The sequence below is a fragment of the Carcharhinus amblyrhynchos genome, chromosome 35, assembly GCF_965287045.1.
Source record: "Carcharhinus amblyrhynchos chromosome 35, sCarAmb.v2.hapA, whole genome shotgun sequence".
In the NCBI taxonomy this organism is placed as follows: Eukaryota; Metazoa; Chordata; class Chondrichthyes; order Carcharhiniformes; family Carcharhinidae; genus Carcharhinus; species Carcharhinus amblyrhynchos.
The window spans coordinates 17,352,556-17,367,246 of NC_137358.1; the positions used below are offsets into that span (position 1 = coordinate 17,352,556).

Below are 14,691 nucleotides of genomic sequence, written 5' to 3' on the forward strand. Positions count from 1 at the left end.
TGGAGTGTATTGTGCAATTTTGGTGTCCTTATCTGAAGAAGGGTGTTTATAGAATCCCTACAGAACAGGAGGAGGCCATTTGGCCCATTAAGTCTGTACTGTTCACAATCCCACCCAGGCCCTAGTTCCATAATCTATATTTACCCTGCTAATTCCCCTGGCATTAGGGTCAATTTAGCATGGCCAATCAACCTAACACACACATCTTTGTACTTGTTATGTTCTTGCTATGGAGAAAGTGCAGCAAAGGTTTACCTGGGATGGCTGGTCTGTCACATGAGGAGAGACTAAATCAGTTGACATTATATTCACTGGAGTTTAGAAGAGTGAAAGGGGATCTCATAGAAACTTAAAATTCTAACAGGGTGAAACAAGGTAGATTCAGAAAGAATGTTTCCAATAGTGGGTGAGTCCAGAATTAGGGCACATAGTTTGAGGATAAGGGGTAAACCCTTTAGGACAGGGGTGAGGGGAAAATTTCTTCACCCAGAGGGCGGTGAATGTGTGGAATTCACTACCACAGTTGAGGCCAAAATGTGTGATTTCAAGAAGGAATTAGATATAGTTCTTGGGGCGAAAGGGATGAAAGGATATGATGGGGGGGAGGGGTGTGTCAGGATATTGAATTTGATCAATGATCAAAATGAGTGGTGGAGCAGGTTTGAAGGGCCGATTGGCCTCCTCCTCCTAGTTCACCACTCTCTGGGTGAAGAAATTTCTCCTGACCGTTCTAAAAGGGTTTACCCCTCATCCTCAAACTCTGACTGCTAGTTCTGGACTCCTCCACCACTGCGAGCATTCTTTCTATTTTCTAAATAAAATAAATATATTATTTTAAGTATATTTAAGACGCGGGTAGATAGGTTTCTGATAGGCAAGGGGATTAAGGGTTATGGGGAGAAAGCGGGAAAGTGGAACTGATCCACTTCAGATCAGCCATGATCTTATTGAATGGCGGGGCAGGCTCGAGGGGCTAGATGGCCTACTCCTGCTCCTATTTCTTATGTTCTTATGTATGTTTTAATGTATGCTTCTATGTATGGCGGAGGTATGTGCCCTACTGAGTGTCCCCTTACCTTGCCAAGTACAAATACCAACAAAGTAATGTGGTCAGCTGTGTCTGACAATTGTGCATTGGTTACTGATGATGATCCAGTCCATGATTAGGTGCAGATCTCCTTTAATGTCCTATGGATTTGAATCAGAAGGGTTACACTTCACTATGACGCGTCAATTTTATTGCTGATCAAATTCAATATCCCTTCCCCTGTCATATCCCTTCATCCCTTTTGCCCCAAGAACTATATCTAATTCCTTCTTGAAATCCCATAACATTTTGGACTCAACTACTTTCTGTGGGAGTGAATTCCACACATTCACCACCCTCTGGGTGAAGAAATTTCTCCTCACCTCAGTCCTAAAGGGTTTACCCCTTGTCCTCAAACTCTGTGCCCTAATTCTGGACTCCGGCACTATTGGAAACATTCTTTCTGAATCTACCCTGACTCACCCTGTTAGAATTTTATCCTTGAGGCCATTTGAAATTTTAAAAATCAGACTTGCATTCGTGTAAGCTCTTTCCAAGACCACTTTAGTGCTTCACAGACAATGAATGAATTTAGTTTTGAATTGCAGTCACTTTAATACAGGGAACACAGCAGTTAAGTTGCACCCAACAAACCTCCACAAAAACTGAGCATCTTTTGTTGTGATATTTGAGGGATTAACATTAGCCAGGACACTGGGGAGAACTCCCCTGCCCGTCTTTGAAATAGCACCGTTGAATCTTTTACAGCTGGGGCCTCAATTTAATGTCTCATCTGGAAGGCAGTGCAGCACTCCCTCAGGACTGTGCTGGAGCCTTGATATGTTTTTTGTGCTGGAGCCCTGGAGTGGGACTTGAACCTGGAACTTTGTGACTCGGAGGCGACTGCGCCAGTGCTGGCTGTTTCAATTAAAGTTGCAGTTCAGTGCTAGTCTTCATGAGTTGTTGGTGTTGTGTCTTGCGTTTGGGTTGGGAGCTCAGCCATGAAATTTACTTTTTGTTCTTATTTCTTCCTCTCCCATGAAGAGCACTCGTCTCCACTTGACGCTTCTGAGATGGGAGGGCAGGCGAGTGAGGTGCGGACATCTCCACGGCTTCGACGCCAGTGCCACTCCACGTTCAGCCAACAAGAGGAGCGGCTGCTGCAGGGTGAGATCCACTTGGAGATTTCTCCATTTTGTTTGTTTGTGGGGAATGGGGGGTGGTGGGGGGGTGGGGGGTGGGGGCTAACAAAACGTTGAGCGCTGCAATTTGGCCAAATTAGATGCAGTGATCCCAGGCCAAATAGTGCTTTAGAAGAAGAACATTGTTTTGATACACTAGACTGCATACAATTGATTGAATGGACAACATTCCAGGTGTCTTAGTGGTGTGGCTTGTTCAGAACTGTGTCCAGCAATGGTCCTGATTCAGTCCTTTTCCTCCTTTCTCTTCGGTATTTCACTCTGGTGATTGCCTCACAACCCCATGTTAAGCATTTGCATCGAATTCTGTGTTGGTCATTTATCTCTTGATAGCACTGCATTTACCTGGGAAGCTTGTGAAGCAAGTTTGGAAGTGGTGAGATTGTGTGTGCTGTATGGGGGCTGTAGTTGGTTCACACTGCCATTCCTTGTTAGCTCTTCAACTTCAAGGTTTAAAGGAGATGGCTGAGGCAAGTCTTTTACACAGAGGGTGGTGGGTGCCTGAAACCCGCTGTCTGGGGAAGTATTGGAAGTAGATATGATGGCGACTTTTAAGGGGCATCTGGACAAATACGTGAATAGGATGGGAATAGAGGGATATGGCCCCCGGAAGGGTAGGGGGTTTTAGTTCAGTTGGGCAGCATGGTCACTGCAGGCTTGGAGGGCTTAAGATCTTGTTCCTCTGCTGTAATTTTCTTTGTTCTGCACTGCTTTTGGGACACACTTGTGATCTTTGTGTTTAACATCAATACCATTGGAAAAATGAATCATCCAGTATCGGTTTTCAGCTCATTGACCCCTGTGAAGAGTCACCTCATCGGACTTTGATTGTGGATTCACATGAAACTCCCTGTGGTCTTTGCACTGTAACTCTTTCTTATCCCTCTTTTACTGTATGAATTTAAAGGGTGCAGTGTTGGGACTCTTCTCCTTTGAGTTCACCCTGTCTCGGGTTTGCTGTGGGGTTATTACTAGAAAATTGGATCACACCAAAAGCGAGGTTTTGGGAAATTTGCCAACCCTTATAAAGGGGAAAACAAAGCGCAGTGCTTAGCACTGCTGCCCTGGGTTCAATTTCTGACTTGGGTCACTGTGTGATGTTCTCCCTGTGTCTGCGTGGGTTTCCTCCCACAATCTGAGAGATGTCTGGTTACATGCATTGGCTATGCTAAAGTCTCCCTTGGTCTACCTGAATGGGTGCTGGAATGTGGCGACTAGGGGATTTTCACAGTAACTTCATTGCGATGTTAATGTAAGCCTACTTGTGACACTAATAAATAAACTTTGACTTTAAGTCCAAGCCAAAGTCCTTTATGCTTACTGACAGGGCGTGAAAGGAGAGATTAGTAGTGTTTAAATTAACCCCTCTACTGTCCGTTACATGATAATAAGTATTTGGTGACAAAGTGTCTGAGTTATTTTATTTACTAAGATGAAGTGAAGTTTTCTACAGTTGCATTCTCTCAATTTGCCAAGTGGCTACTGACTAATATATTGGACAGCAGTCACCCTGAGTTACCTGTCTGGTTCCAATCATTCAGCAGTTTCTCAGATTCCCTTGAAGATTCCAGGAATACTGCTGATGTTGTGCAAAGTGTTTAAAATTTGGTTGGGAAAATGATATCTTGGTTCCTAACCGGAGCATCAAAAACATTTGAATTAGCAAGTTATTCAGAAAGGTTCAGCTGATGGCTATTGAATTTCCCCCCTCAGTTTCATTTTTTTGCTGTTAGATCTGTAGCTGTCTCTTCAAGGTCTCCCTGACATGATGGAAAAAGGCTTCAGAGCACCCCTCCCAGTGATGGCAGCTCTTGTGGTATCATTAATGGTGTGGAATTGCTCAGTGTTCTCTGTGGGCAGCGTGAATAGACCCTGAGCAGGAACAGTGGAGATCTAAGCAGTATTGTAGAATGTCCGAGTGTAGTGTGCTGTAGAGTCCCACTGCCCAACGTGTTTGTGCCAGCCATCAAGCACCTATCTATTCTAATCCCATTTTCCAGCACTTTGTCCATCACCTTGTATGCTGTGGAGTTTCAAGTTTTCATCTGAATGCTGAGGGTTCCTGCTTCAACCACCCTTGTAGGCAGCGAGTTCCAGATTCCCACCACGCTCTGGGTGAAAACATTTTACCTCAAATCCCCTCTAAATCGCCGCCTCCTCTGTTAATCTATGCCCCCTGGTTATTGACCCCTCTACTAAGGGGAAAAAAATTATTTCTATCTACCCTATCTGTGTCCCTCAATTTTGGACACCATCCTTCTGCCGTCTCTGCTCTAAGGAAAGCAACCCCAGCCTAATCAGTCATGAGTGAAGGTCTGAAGTTGTATGTTCAGCTGGTCGGTGCAGAGGAGGTTGTGAGCTGGCCTAAAGGAGGGATGGTTGGATGGATGGAGAAGAATCTGAGGAATTGTAAACAATGAGGTTGTTTATCAATGTGCATCTTGGCAAGAATGAGAGTGGTTGCAAAGTGGAATTCCACCTGGGGCATAATATTTGCATACATCTTTAGGATGAACTGGAATCTGCGTGCAGTGGGTGTATGTATCATTGCTTCCGCTTGGACCAGCAGCTTGGGCAGGCCCGAGACTAATGTATAAAACTTGGAGTGAATGGGACAGCTACAGTTGCTGGTGTTGTGCTGAAGAAGCTTGCCAACAGTTGCCATGACTGCTGTCGGACTCTTAGAATCCCTAAAGTGCTGAAGGAGGCCATTTGGCCCATCGGGTCAGCACTGACAGCAATCCCACCCAGGTCCTATCACTGTAGCCCCACATATTTACCCTGCTTATCCCTCTAACTTAGCATCCTAGGACACTTAAGGGGCAATTTAGCATGGCCACCTAACCCACACACCTTTTGAAGTGTGGGAGGAAACCAGAGCACCCAGAGGAAACCAACAAAGACAGGGAGAAGTTGCAGACTCCACACACAGTGACCCAAACTGGGAATAGAACCCAGATCCTTGGCACTGTGAGGCAGCAATACTAACCACTGTGCTACCATGCCACCCTAGAAGCAGACTATCCATCCCTTCCTTGTCTAGGAACCAGTATGTGTCCGAGTTAGAATCTAGATTAGAGGAACACTTCTGCCTCTGCATGCGCAAGCACGCACACTGAGCCCAGTTTTTGTCCCAGTCTGTATACAGCAAGTTTCAAGTTTCAGTGAGAAGCCAAGAATAGTTGTCAGCACACCTCCGGGGCTGGAGAACAGCCATTGGTGACTAGCTGTTGGTTCACCCACTCAGCTCTGACTGAGTAACACTTTTGTAAAAATGCGGTTGGACTTGCCAAATCCTCACACCTGTTGGCTTTGTAAAAATGATAAAAAAAAAAAATTCTGAACGAAGAGTCATTGATGATGCTGATGTTTAGCAGTTCTAAGGCGGCATGGTGGCACAGTGGTTAGCACTGCTGCCTCACAGCACCAGGGACCTGGAGTTGGCACATTCTCCCCATGTCTGCATGGGTTTTCTCCCAGTGCTCCAGTTTCCTCCCACAGTCCAATGATGTGCGGGTTAGGTGGATTGGCCATGCTAAATTTCTCCTTAATGCCAGGGGGATTAGGAGGGTAAATATGTGGGATTACAGGGATAGAGCCTGGGTGGGATTGTTGTCAGTACAGACTCAATGGGCCAAATGACCTTCTCCTGCACTGTAGATTCTTTGACTGGTTATCTTTTCGGAATTAATTTCAGCTTAACTTGCATGTGGGGAACTGACCATTCCCTTTCCATCCTCCTCCGCATTATCATGGAATCATAGAAAGCCCACAGTGCAGAAGGAGGCCATTCAGCCATTATTTTCCAATGTTGGGTAAATTTGGTCAGGCTGTAAACTGATCCATTCTAGTCAGTTCCTCACCAGATGGGTTAGATTCAGTGGCCCTATACGCAAGATATATAAACTATGTAAAGAGATTACAGATAACTCATTAGGGTGATAATAGTAGGAGATTTTAACAAGGACTTGATGGAGAGAAATTTGAGTGTATTCAAGAGGAATTTCTCATTCAGTATGTGGATGGTCCGACTAGAGAGGGGGCAAAACTTGACTTCGTCTTGGGAAATAAGGAAGGGCAGGTGATGGAAGTGTCAGTGAGGGATCACTTTGGGACCGGTGACCATGATTCCATTAGTTTTAAGACAGCTATGGAAAATAATAGATCTGTCCCAAAAGTTAAAATAATGAACAGGGGCAAGGCCAATTTTGATGGATCAGGCAAGAACTTTCAGAAGTTGATTGGGGGAAGTCTGTTGGCAGGCAAAGGGATGTCTGGTAAGTGGGAGACTTTCAAAATTGTGTCAACCAGGGTTCAGGGTAAGCACTTCCTTTTAGAGTGAAGGTCAAGGCTGGTAGATGTAGGGAACCCTGAATGACTCGGGATATGGAGGCCCTGGTTAAAAAGGAGGAGGAACATGATGTGCATTAGCAGCTGGAATCAAGTGGATCCCTTGAAGTGTATAAAAGGTGTCGGAGTAGAGTTGCGAGAAATTAGGGCGAAAAGGAGACATGAGATTGCGTTGGCGGATAAGGCAAAGGAGAATCCAAAGAGCTTCTACAAATACATAATGGGCAACAGAGTAACTGGGGAGAAAGTAGGGCCTCTTAAGGATCAACAACGACATCTATGTGTGGGTCCATAAGAGATGGATGAGATCCTAAATGACTATTTCTTATCAGTATTACTGTTGAGAAAGGCATGGATGTTAGGGAACTTGTAGAAATAGTGAAATCTTGAGTGTACATACTACAGAAAAAGAGGTGCTGGAAGTCTTAAAGTGCACATCAAGGTGGATAAATCCCTGGGACCTGATGAAGTGCATCCCAGAATGTTGAGAGACCAATGGTGAAAATTCCAGGTCCCCAAGCAGAGATATTTGTATCATTGACAGCCACAGACGAGGTGCCTGAAGATTGGAGGGTGGCAAATGTTGTACCTTTGTTTAAAGAGGGCAGCAGAGAAAAGCCTGGGAACTACAGGCCGGTGAACCTAACTTCTGTGACAGGTAAGATGTTAGAAGCTTTTTGAGATACAGGATCTGCAGGCGTTTAGAGACACAAAGACAGTCAGCACGGCTTTGACAGTGGAAAATCATGTCTCTCAAATTTGAGTTTTTTGAAGGGATAACAAGAAGGTTGATGAGGGCGGTGCAGTTGATGTTGTCTGCGTGGACTTTAGCAAGACCTTTGACAAGGTACTGCATAGCAGGGTGTTGCATAAGGTTAAATCTCTCAGGATCTCTAGGGTGAAGTAGCTAATTGGATACAAAATTGGTTTGACCACAGAAGACAGAGGGTGGATTTTCAAACTGGAGGCTTGTGACCAGCAGTGTGCCTCAGGGATCAGTGTTGGGTCCACTGTTACTTGTCATTTTATATTATTGATTTGGATGGGAATATAGGAGACGTGGTTAAGTTTTCAGTTGGCACCAAGATTGGTGGCATAATGGACAGGGAAGAGGTCATCTCGGATTGTAGCTGGATCTTGATTAATTGGGCCAGTGAGCTGATGAATAGCAGATGGAACTTAATTTAAATAAAAGCGAGATGATGCATTTTGGTAGATTGAATCAGGGCAGGACTTACTCAGTTAATGGTGGGCATTGGAGAGTTATAAAACAAAGATAAAGGGGTACAGGTACTCCTTGGAAGTGGAGTCACATGTGGACAGGGTGGTGAAGAAGGCATTCAGCATGCTTGATTTCATTGGTCAGAACATTGAATACAGGAGTTGGGACGACTTGTTGAAGTTGTACAAGACATTGGTAAGACTACAGTTGGAATACTGTGTACAGTTCTGGTCACCCTATTATAGAAAGGATATTATTAAACTAGAAAGTGTGTAGAAAAAGTTTATGAGGATGCTACCCAGACTTGATAGTTTGAGTTATAAGAAGAGGCTGGATAGACTGAGACTTTTTCGCTGGAGAGTAGGAGGCTGAGAGGTGATGTTATCGAGGTCTATAAAATAATGAGGGGCACAGATCAGCTAGATAGTCAATATCTTTTCTCAAAGGTAGGGGAACTAGAGGGCATTGGTTTAAGGGAAAAGATACAAAAGAGTTCAGACAGACGTTTTGAGTGTGTCTGGAACAAACTGCCAGAGGTGGTGGTAGTAGAGGTGGGTACAATTTTGTCTTTTGGAAAGCATTTAAACAGTTACATGGGTGAGATTAGTATAGAGGGATATGGGCCAAATGTGGACAGTTGAGACTGGCTTAGTGGTTAAAAACAGGGCAGCATGGGCAAGTTGGGCTGAAGGGCCTGTTTCCATGCTGTAAACCTCTGTGACTCCATCTACCTTGCACTGTCAGAATCACAATCATTATGGCCACTTGGTCCATTGTGTCTGCACGGCTCCCCGACTGAGCAGCATGAACTGGTGCCGTTCCCCTGCCTTTTCTCCCTGCCCCTGTACACTACGGGCTTATTTAGCGTACTGCGGTTTTTATGGGTCAGAATGGTTACAGCACAGGAGGGAGGAAATTTGACCGGTTGGGCTTGTATGCGACAGCAGCTGAATTAATCCCGCACCCTTAAAATAAAAGCAAAACGCGGGAAAAGGCTGAGCAGCCGTGGAGAGAGAAACAAAATTAACAAGCCCAAACTCTTGGGAACCTCTGATAGAAATCATAGAAACCCTACAGTGCAAGAGGAGGTCATTCAGCCCATCGAGCCTGCACCGACAACACTCCCATCCCACATATTTATCCCACTAATCCCTCTAACCTACACATCCCGGTACACACGGGCAATTTAGCATGGCCAATGCACCTAACCCGCACATCGTTGGAGTGTGGGAGGAAATCGGAGCACGAGGACAAAACCCGCGCAGACACGGGGAGAATGTGCAGACTCCATACAGACAGTGATCCGAGGTTGGAATTGAACCCGGGTCCCTGGAGCTGTGCAGCAACAGTACTAACCACTGTGCCGCCCCAGAGAAGAGTCACATTGGATTGGAGATGTTAACTCTGTTTCTCTCTCCACAGAAGCTGCCAGGCCTGCTGAACCTTCTCCAGTGTTTTTGGGTTTATAATTTTTAGTCCCACTCCCCTGTTGGCGCAGAATGCAACACGACCCTGTGCTGTACACTACGCTGGAAGAAATGCGATTGAAATTCAAGTTAATGTTTCCTATGATCGTTTTGGCTCTGTGCTCCAGTGGGGAGCACTTCGTATTGTTTCCTGTCATCCTGTTTAATAAGTAACCGATTCCCGAGGAATTTAGTTCCTGCTGTCAGTGCAGTCATATTTGCGTAATGTGGGTGCTTTCCAGAGAACCGGGCAGGGACTGGAACAGGAGCCAAAGGCTGAGGCCGTTAACAAGTGCTGCCCTGTCAGAATCGTTGTGACTGGCTGATTTTATACGTTCAATAGAAGGCTGACCTACTGCGATAGTCATCCTATATACCAGAATATCCATTCGGGAAAAACTTACTGCTCAGTGTGTTACTGAATTGAAATTGTTTTTTTTCTCTCTCTCTCGAACTGCAACACATCATTGCTAATTTGTACCCAGATCATGTCGTTTCCCTCTGGGTAACAGATCCAAGAGCTCTGCTGTGTACTGTACTGTGCACATTTGATCTTGTGGTTTTCAGCTTATTTTCGAAACGCCCTTTTGTAGAGTCACACCTTTCCTTTTAAAAAAAAACACACGCACCCTCTTCGGGGTAAAAATAAAAAAAATTAAAGAAATCATTAAACTAGAAAGAGTGCAGAAGAGATTTACGAGGATGCTACTGGGATTTGATGGTTTGAGTTATAAGGAGAGGCTGGATAGACTGGGATTTTTTTTTTCCTCTGGAGCGTAGGAGGCTGAGGGATGATCTTACAGAGGTCTATAAAATAATGAGGGGCACAGATCAGCGAGATAGTCAATATCTTTTCCCAAAGGTAGGGGAGTCTAAAACTAGAGAGCACAGGTTTAAGGTGGGAGGGGAAAAGTACAAAAGGGTCCCGAGGAGCAAATTTTTCACAGGGTGGTAAATGTCTGCAACAAGCTGCCAGAGGCAGTAGTAGAGGCGGGTCCAATTTTGTCTTTTAAAAAGCATTTAGATAGTTACATGGGTAAAACGGGTATAGAGATGTGGGCCAAATGTGGACAATTGGGACTAGCTTAGTGATTTTAAAAAAAAGGGCGGCATGGACAAGTTGGGCCGAAGGGCCTGTTTCCATGCTGTAAACCTCTGAGTAAACTCACACAGAGAGAGTGGGCGGGTACAATTTTATCTTTTAAAAAACATTCAGACAGTTACATGGGTAAGATGGGTATAGAGGGATTTGGGCCAAATGTGGGCAATTGGGGCTAGCTTAGGGGTTTTAGAAAAGGGGGTAGTATGAACAAGTTGGGCCGAAGGGCCTATTTCCACGCTGTAAACCTCTGACCCTGTAAGCCGAGTGAATGCTGGGAATCTGAGAGTCCGAGAGAAAAAGCTGGCAATCCATCCAAGTTCATGTTTTGTATGAGTAGTTCTGCTCATTGTGCTGAACGAGAATCTCCTGGATACTGGTGGAGTTTATCGCACTACCACCTTGCTATGTAGATTTACACCATTTATCTTCCCGATCCCCAGCTCCACGGGCATTCACAACAACCTTAAAATATTCCTGCTAGTTGATTCTGAGCTAATTCCACACCACGGGTCTATCCAGCAGCATTGTTCCATGTCTTGGTTGCTCTGTGAAGACTTTAACCCTAAGTCCTATGAATTGGATCCCCCCCTCTCCTCCTCCTCCTCACTGGGCTCGGTGGAGGAGGTGGTCAGTTTGTGGGCTGTGTGGGCAGTTTCTTTTGTTCCGTTTGCAGTTGCAACCACTGTAAATTTAAACAAAAACAGCGGAGACGGGAGTGGATGTGGGCACTGGGTATTCACCTTGGTCGTGTGGGCGCGTTTGATAGTTCCCTGTTGAGGACGTATACGAGGAAGGTGTGCTTCAGTTGTTTTGGGAAGGCCGGCCTTTTGCTGAAAGGTAACAGCAAGTTTCAAATCTTTAGGTTCTCAAATGGTTAAATATTGTTTGAGTGGGCGCTTGATGTTAGTTCTGGCGCACTCAGTCTTCCTGGGCCCATGCAGCACTCTGTGACCTGAGGGGGTGGACCATCTCTGTGGGTCTGTTACACTGACTTGTTGTCCTGCAGAGCAGAAGTCATGTCTGGAGTGACCTCAGCCCTGTGACTGCTGGGCTGCAAAATAATGCTCCATCTACTGGCTCAGCAAAGAAGTGGCCACTTCGATTACTCATTTTTTTTGGTTATAAGATTTTTATTTCAGAAAATCATTACTGCAGCTAGGTACAAAAACACAACTTCATCTGTTCGTCAACAGCCAGTGTTCAAAATCCTTTCACAGTAACGATGAGCTGCTTGGTATAGTGTATAGACAAAGAAGTTCCAGCAAATCCATTCTTAACTGTGGACGCTCCGTAGTAAGGTAATGTTTCAACATAACAAGGCCCAATGGTTTCCTTGATTTTGATTTCATGCAAATTTCCTCTGCATCATCCAAAACAAGGTTCATGTATTCAACGAAGCCAATTATACAACCTTCTATCCTCAGGTTGGCTTGTTCATATAATCATACTTGGATCCTGGATCGATTGTGAAGGTATCTGAAAATAAGGTTGATGGGCTGCACCATCACTTTCTGAGCCTGCCCGCGGTACGCCATGTCGCTGGCTCCAGGAAGCGTCTACTTCTTTATTAAGCAGGGTAAAAAAATCTCAAGACCAGGTTGAAGTCCAATAGGTTTATTTGTAACCATGAGCTTTTGGAGCGCTGCTTTTTCATCAGGTGAGGACAACGCTCTGAAAGCTAGTGATTACAAATAAACCCGTTAGACTTAACCTGGTGTTCTGAGACTTCTTATTGTGCCCACCCCAGTCCAATGCCGGCAACTCCACATCATCATGAAGCAGAATTACAGGAAACGATATAAAATGCTCCCCACTGGAGCATAGAGCCAAAATGATGTGAGGAAATATTAGCTTGAATTTCAATCGCATTTCTTCCAGCAAAGTGTACAGCAAAGGACAGTGTTGTGCCAGCAGGGGAGTGGGATTAAAATTATAAACCCAAACCACTGGAAAAGGTTCAGCAAGTCTGGCAGCATCTGTGGAGAGAGAAAGAGTTAACATCTCCAACCCAATGTGACCCTTCTGTAGAAACAGAGGTTTCCAAGAGTCTGGACTCGTTAACTCTAATTCTCTCTCCACAGAAGCTGCAGAACTGCTGAGCCTTTTCCATTGTTTTGTTACTTGATTTGATTTTTTGATATGATCTTGATTATTGTCACATGTATTAGTATACAGTGAAAAGTATTGTTTCTTGCATGCTATACAGACAAGGCATACGGTTCATAGAGAAGCAAAGGAGAGGGTGCAGAATGTAGTATTACAGTCATAGCTAGGGTATAGACAAAGGTCAACTTAATAGAAGGTACATTCATTCAAAAGTTTGGTATCAAGGAAGAAGCTGATCTTGAATTGGTTGTGACGTGACCTCAGACTTTTGTACCTTTTCCCAATGGAAGAAGGTGGAAGAGAGACTGTTCGGGTTGCGTGGGGCCCTTGATAATGCTGGCTGCTTTTCCAAGGCAGTGGGAAGTGTAGACAGTGTCAGTAGTTGGGAGGCTGGTTTGCTTGATGGACTGGGCTTTGTTCACAACTCTGTAGTTTCTTGTGGTCTTGGGCAGACCAGGAGCCATACCAAGCTGTGATACAACCAAAAAGAATGCTCTCAATGGTGCATCTGTAAACGTTGGTGAGAGCCGTACTGGGCATACCAAATTTCCTTAGCCTCCTGAGAAGGTACAGGCATTGGCAGGCTTTCTTAACAATAGCATTGATGTGGAGGGACCAGGATGATTGTGTGGAGTGGCAATAATTTAGTTGCTGTTGCAGTAACACAGCACAAGTCCTCTGACCAATAATACTGGTGGAGCACTTTGCTAATGACTTGGTATTAAATGCAACAGCAGTGTTGGTGACAGATGCTCTGATTTAGACCATGCAGTGCGTTCATCCTCTTGTGAGATATGTACATGACTCTGACCTGTACAAAAAAGGCAGATATGATCTATGGAGACGCATCAAAGCTAGAATCCCAGGCTAGCCACATGGACTCCTACTGACTATGGCAAGGCCATAAGACATAACAGGCAACAAGATGAATGCAGGTAAAATCACCCACCGGTGATGCCTTCAATGCATTTGATGCCTGTTTCGAGCGAAAGGTCAGTGAAAGTGCACCCTCTATCCCAGAAGCCTCAGATGAACCTCTATCCGAAGTCACCATTGTTGATGTCAGAGCAGCCTTCTCAAAAGTCAACCCCAAGGAAAGCAACTGGCCAGATGGGATAAGCACAGTAAGAAGGCTCTCAACACCAGGTTAAAGTCCAACGGATTTATTTGGCAGCACTAGTTTTTGGAGTCTCAAGCTTCTTCATCAGGTGAGTCAGTTGATGAAAGAGCCTGAGACTTCAAAAGCACGTACTCTCAAATAAACCTGTTGGACTTCAACCTGGTGTTGTGAGACTTCTTACTGTGTTTGACCCAGTCCAATGCCAGCATCCCTGCACCAGATGAGGTACCCAGACGGGCACTCAAATCCTGCAAGGACCAGCTGGTGGGAGTATTCACAGACATCTTCAATGTCTTGCACCAATCTGAGGTCCCTGCCTACTTTAAGAAGATGTCCATCATCCCAGCAGCAAAGAAAAGCCAAGCAGCGTGCTTTAATGACTATCGTCCGTTGGCTCTGACATCCATCATTATGAAGTGTTTCGAAAGGTTAGTCATGGCACAAATCAATTCCTGCCTCCCAGACTGCCTGGATCCACTACAGTTCACCAACCGCCACAACAGGTCGACAGCAGACACCATCTCCCTGGTTCTGCACTCAACCCTCATACACCTGGATAACAAAGACAACTGTGTGGCTGAGCAGATTTGATGTGCCAAATGGCCTAATTTTGCTCCTGTATCTTATATCAGACTCCTATCCGTACACTGCAGCTCAGCCTTTAACACCATTTTTCCTGGGAGACTCATCTCCAAACTTTGTGGGCTGGGGCTGGGCTCCTCCCTCTGCAATTGGATCCTAAACTTCCTAACCCCCAGACTGCAGTCAGTAAGGATAACATCATCCTCAACACCGGTACCCCACAAGGCTGTGTCCTCAGCCCTTTATTATACTCCTTACACACTTATGACTGTGCATCTAAATTCCCCTCCAATTCGATTCTCAAGTTTGCTGATGACACCACCGTAGTGGGTCGGATCTCAAATGATGACGAGACAGAGTACAGGAATGAGAGAGAGAATCTGGTCAACTGGTGCGGCAACAATAATCTCTCCCTCAATGTCAACTAAGCGAAGGAGATTGTCATCCATTCAAGAAGCAGAATGGAGGGCATGCACCTGTCTACATCAACGGGGACTAAGTAGAAATGGTCGAG

General features: G+C 45.1%; 1 protein-coding gene and 1 pseudogene across 2 annotated transcripts in view; one reads left to right on the forward strand and one right to left on the reverse strand.

Moving 5' to 3' along the window:
• Positions 1–14,691, forward strand: part of LOC145361486 (myocardin-related transcription factor A-like) — a 239,758-nt gene that overhangs the window by 78,704 nt on the left and 146,363 nt on the right. For both annotated transcript variants that reach the window (XM_080217297.1, XM_080217298.1), the window contains exon 4: positions 2,072–2,194. In XM_080217297.1, coding sequence (XP_080073423.1) covers positions 2,101–2,194 — 94 coding nt within the window. In that variant the 5' untranslated portion in view covers positions 2,072–2,100. The remainder of the gene's footprint in view (positions 1–2,071; positions 2,195–14,691) is intronic.
• LOC145361487 (small nuclear ribonucleoprotein E pseudogene) lies at positions 11,643–11,904 on the reverse strand (annotated as a pseudogene).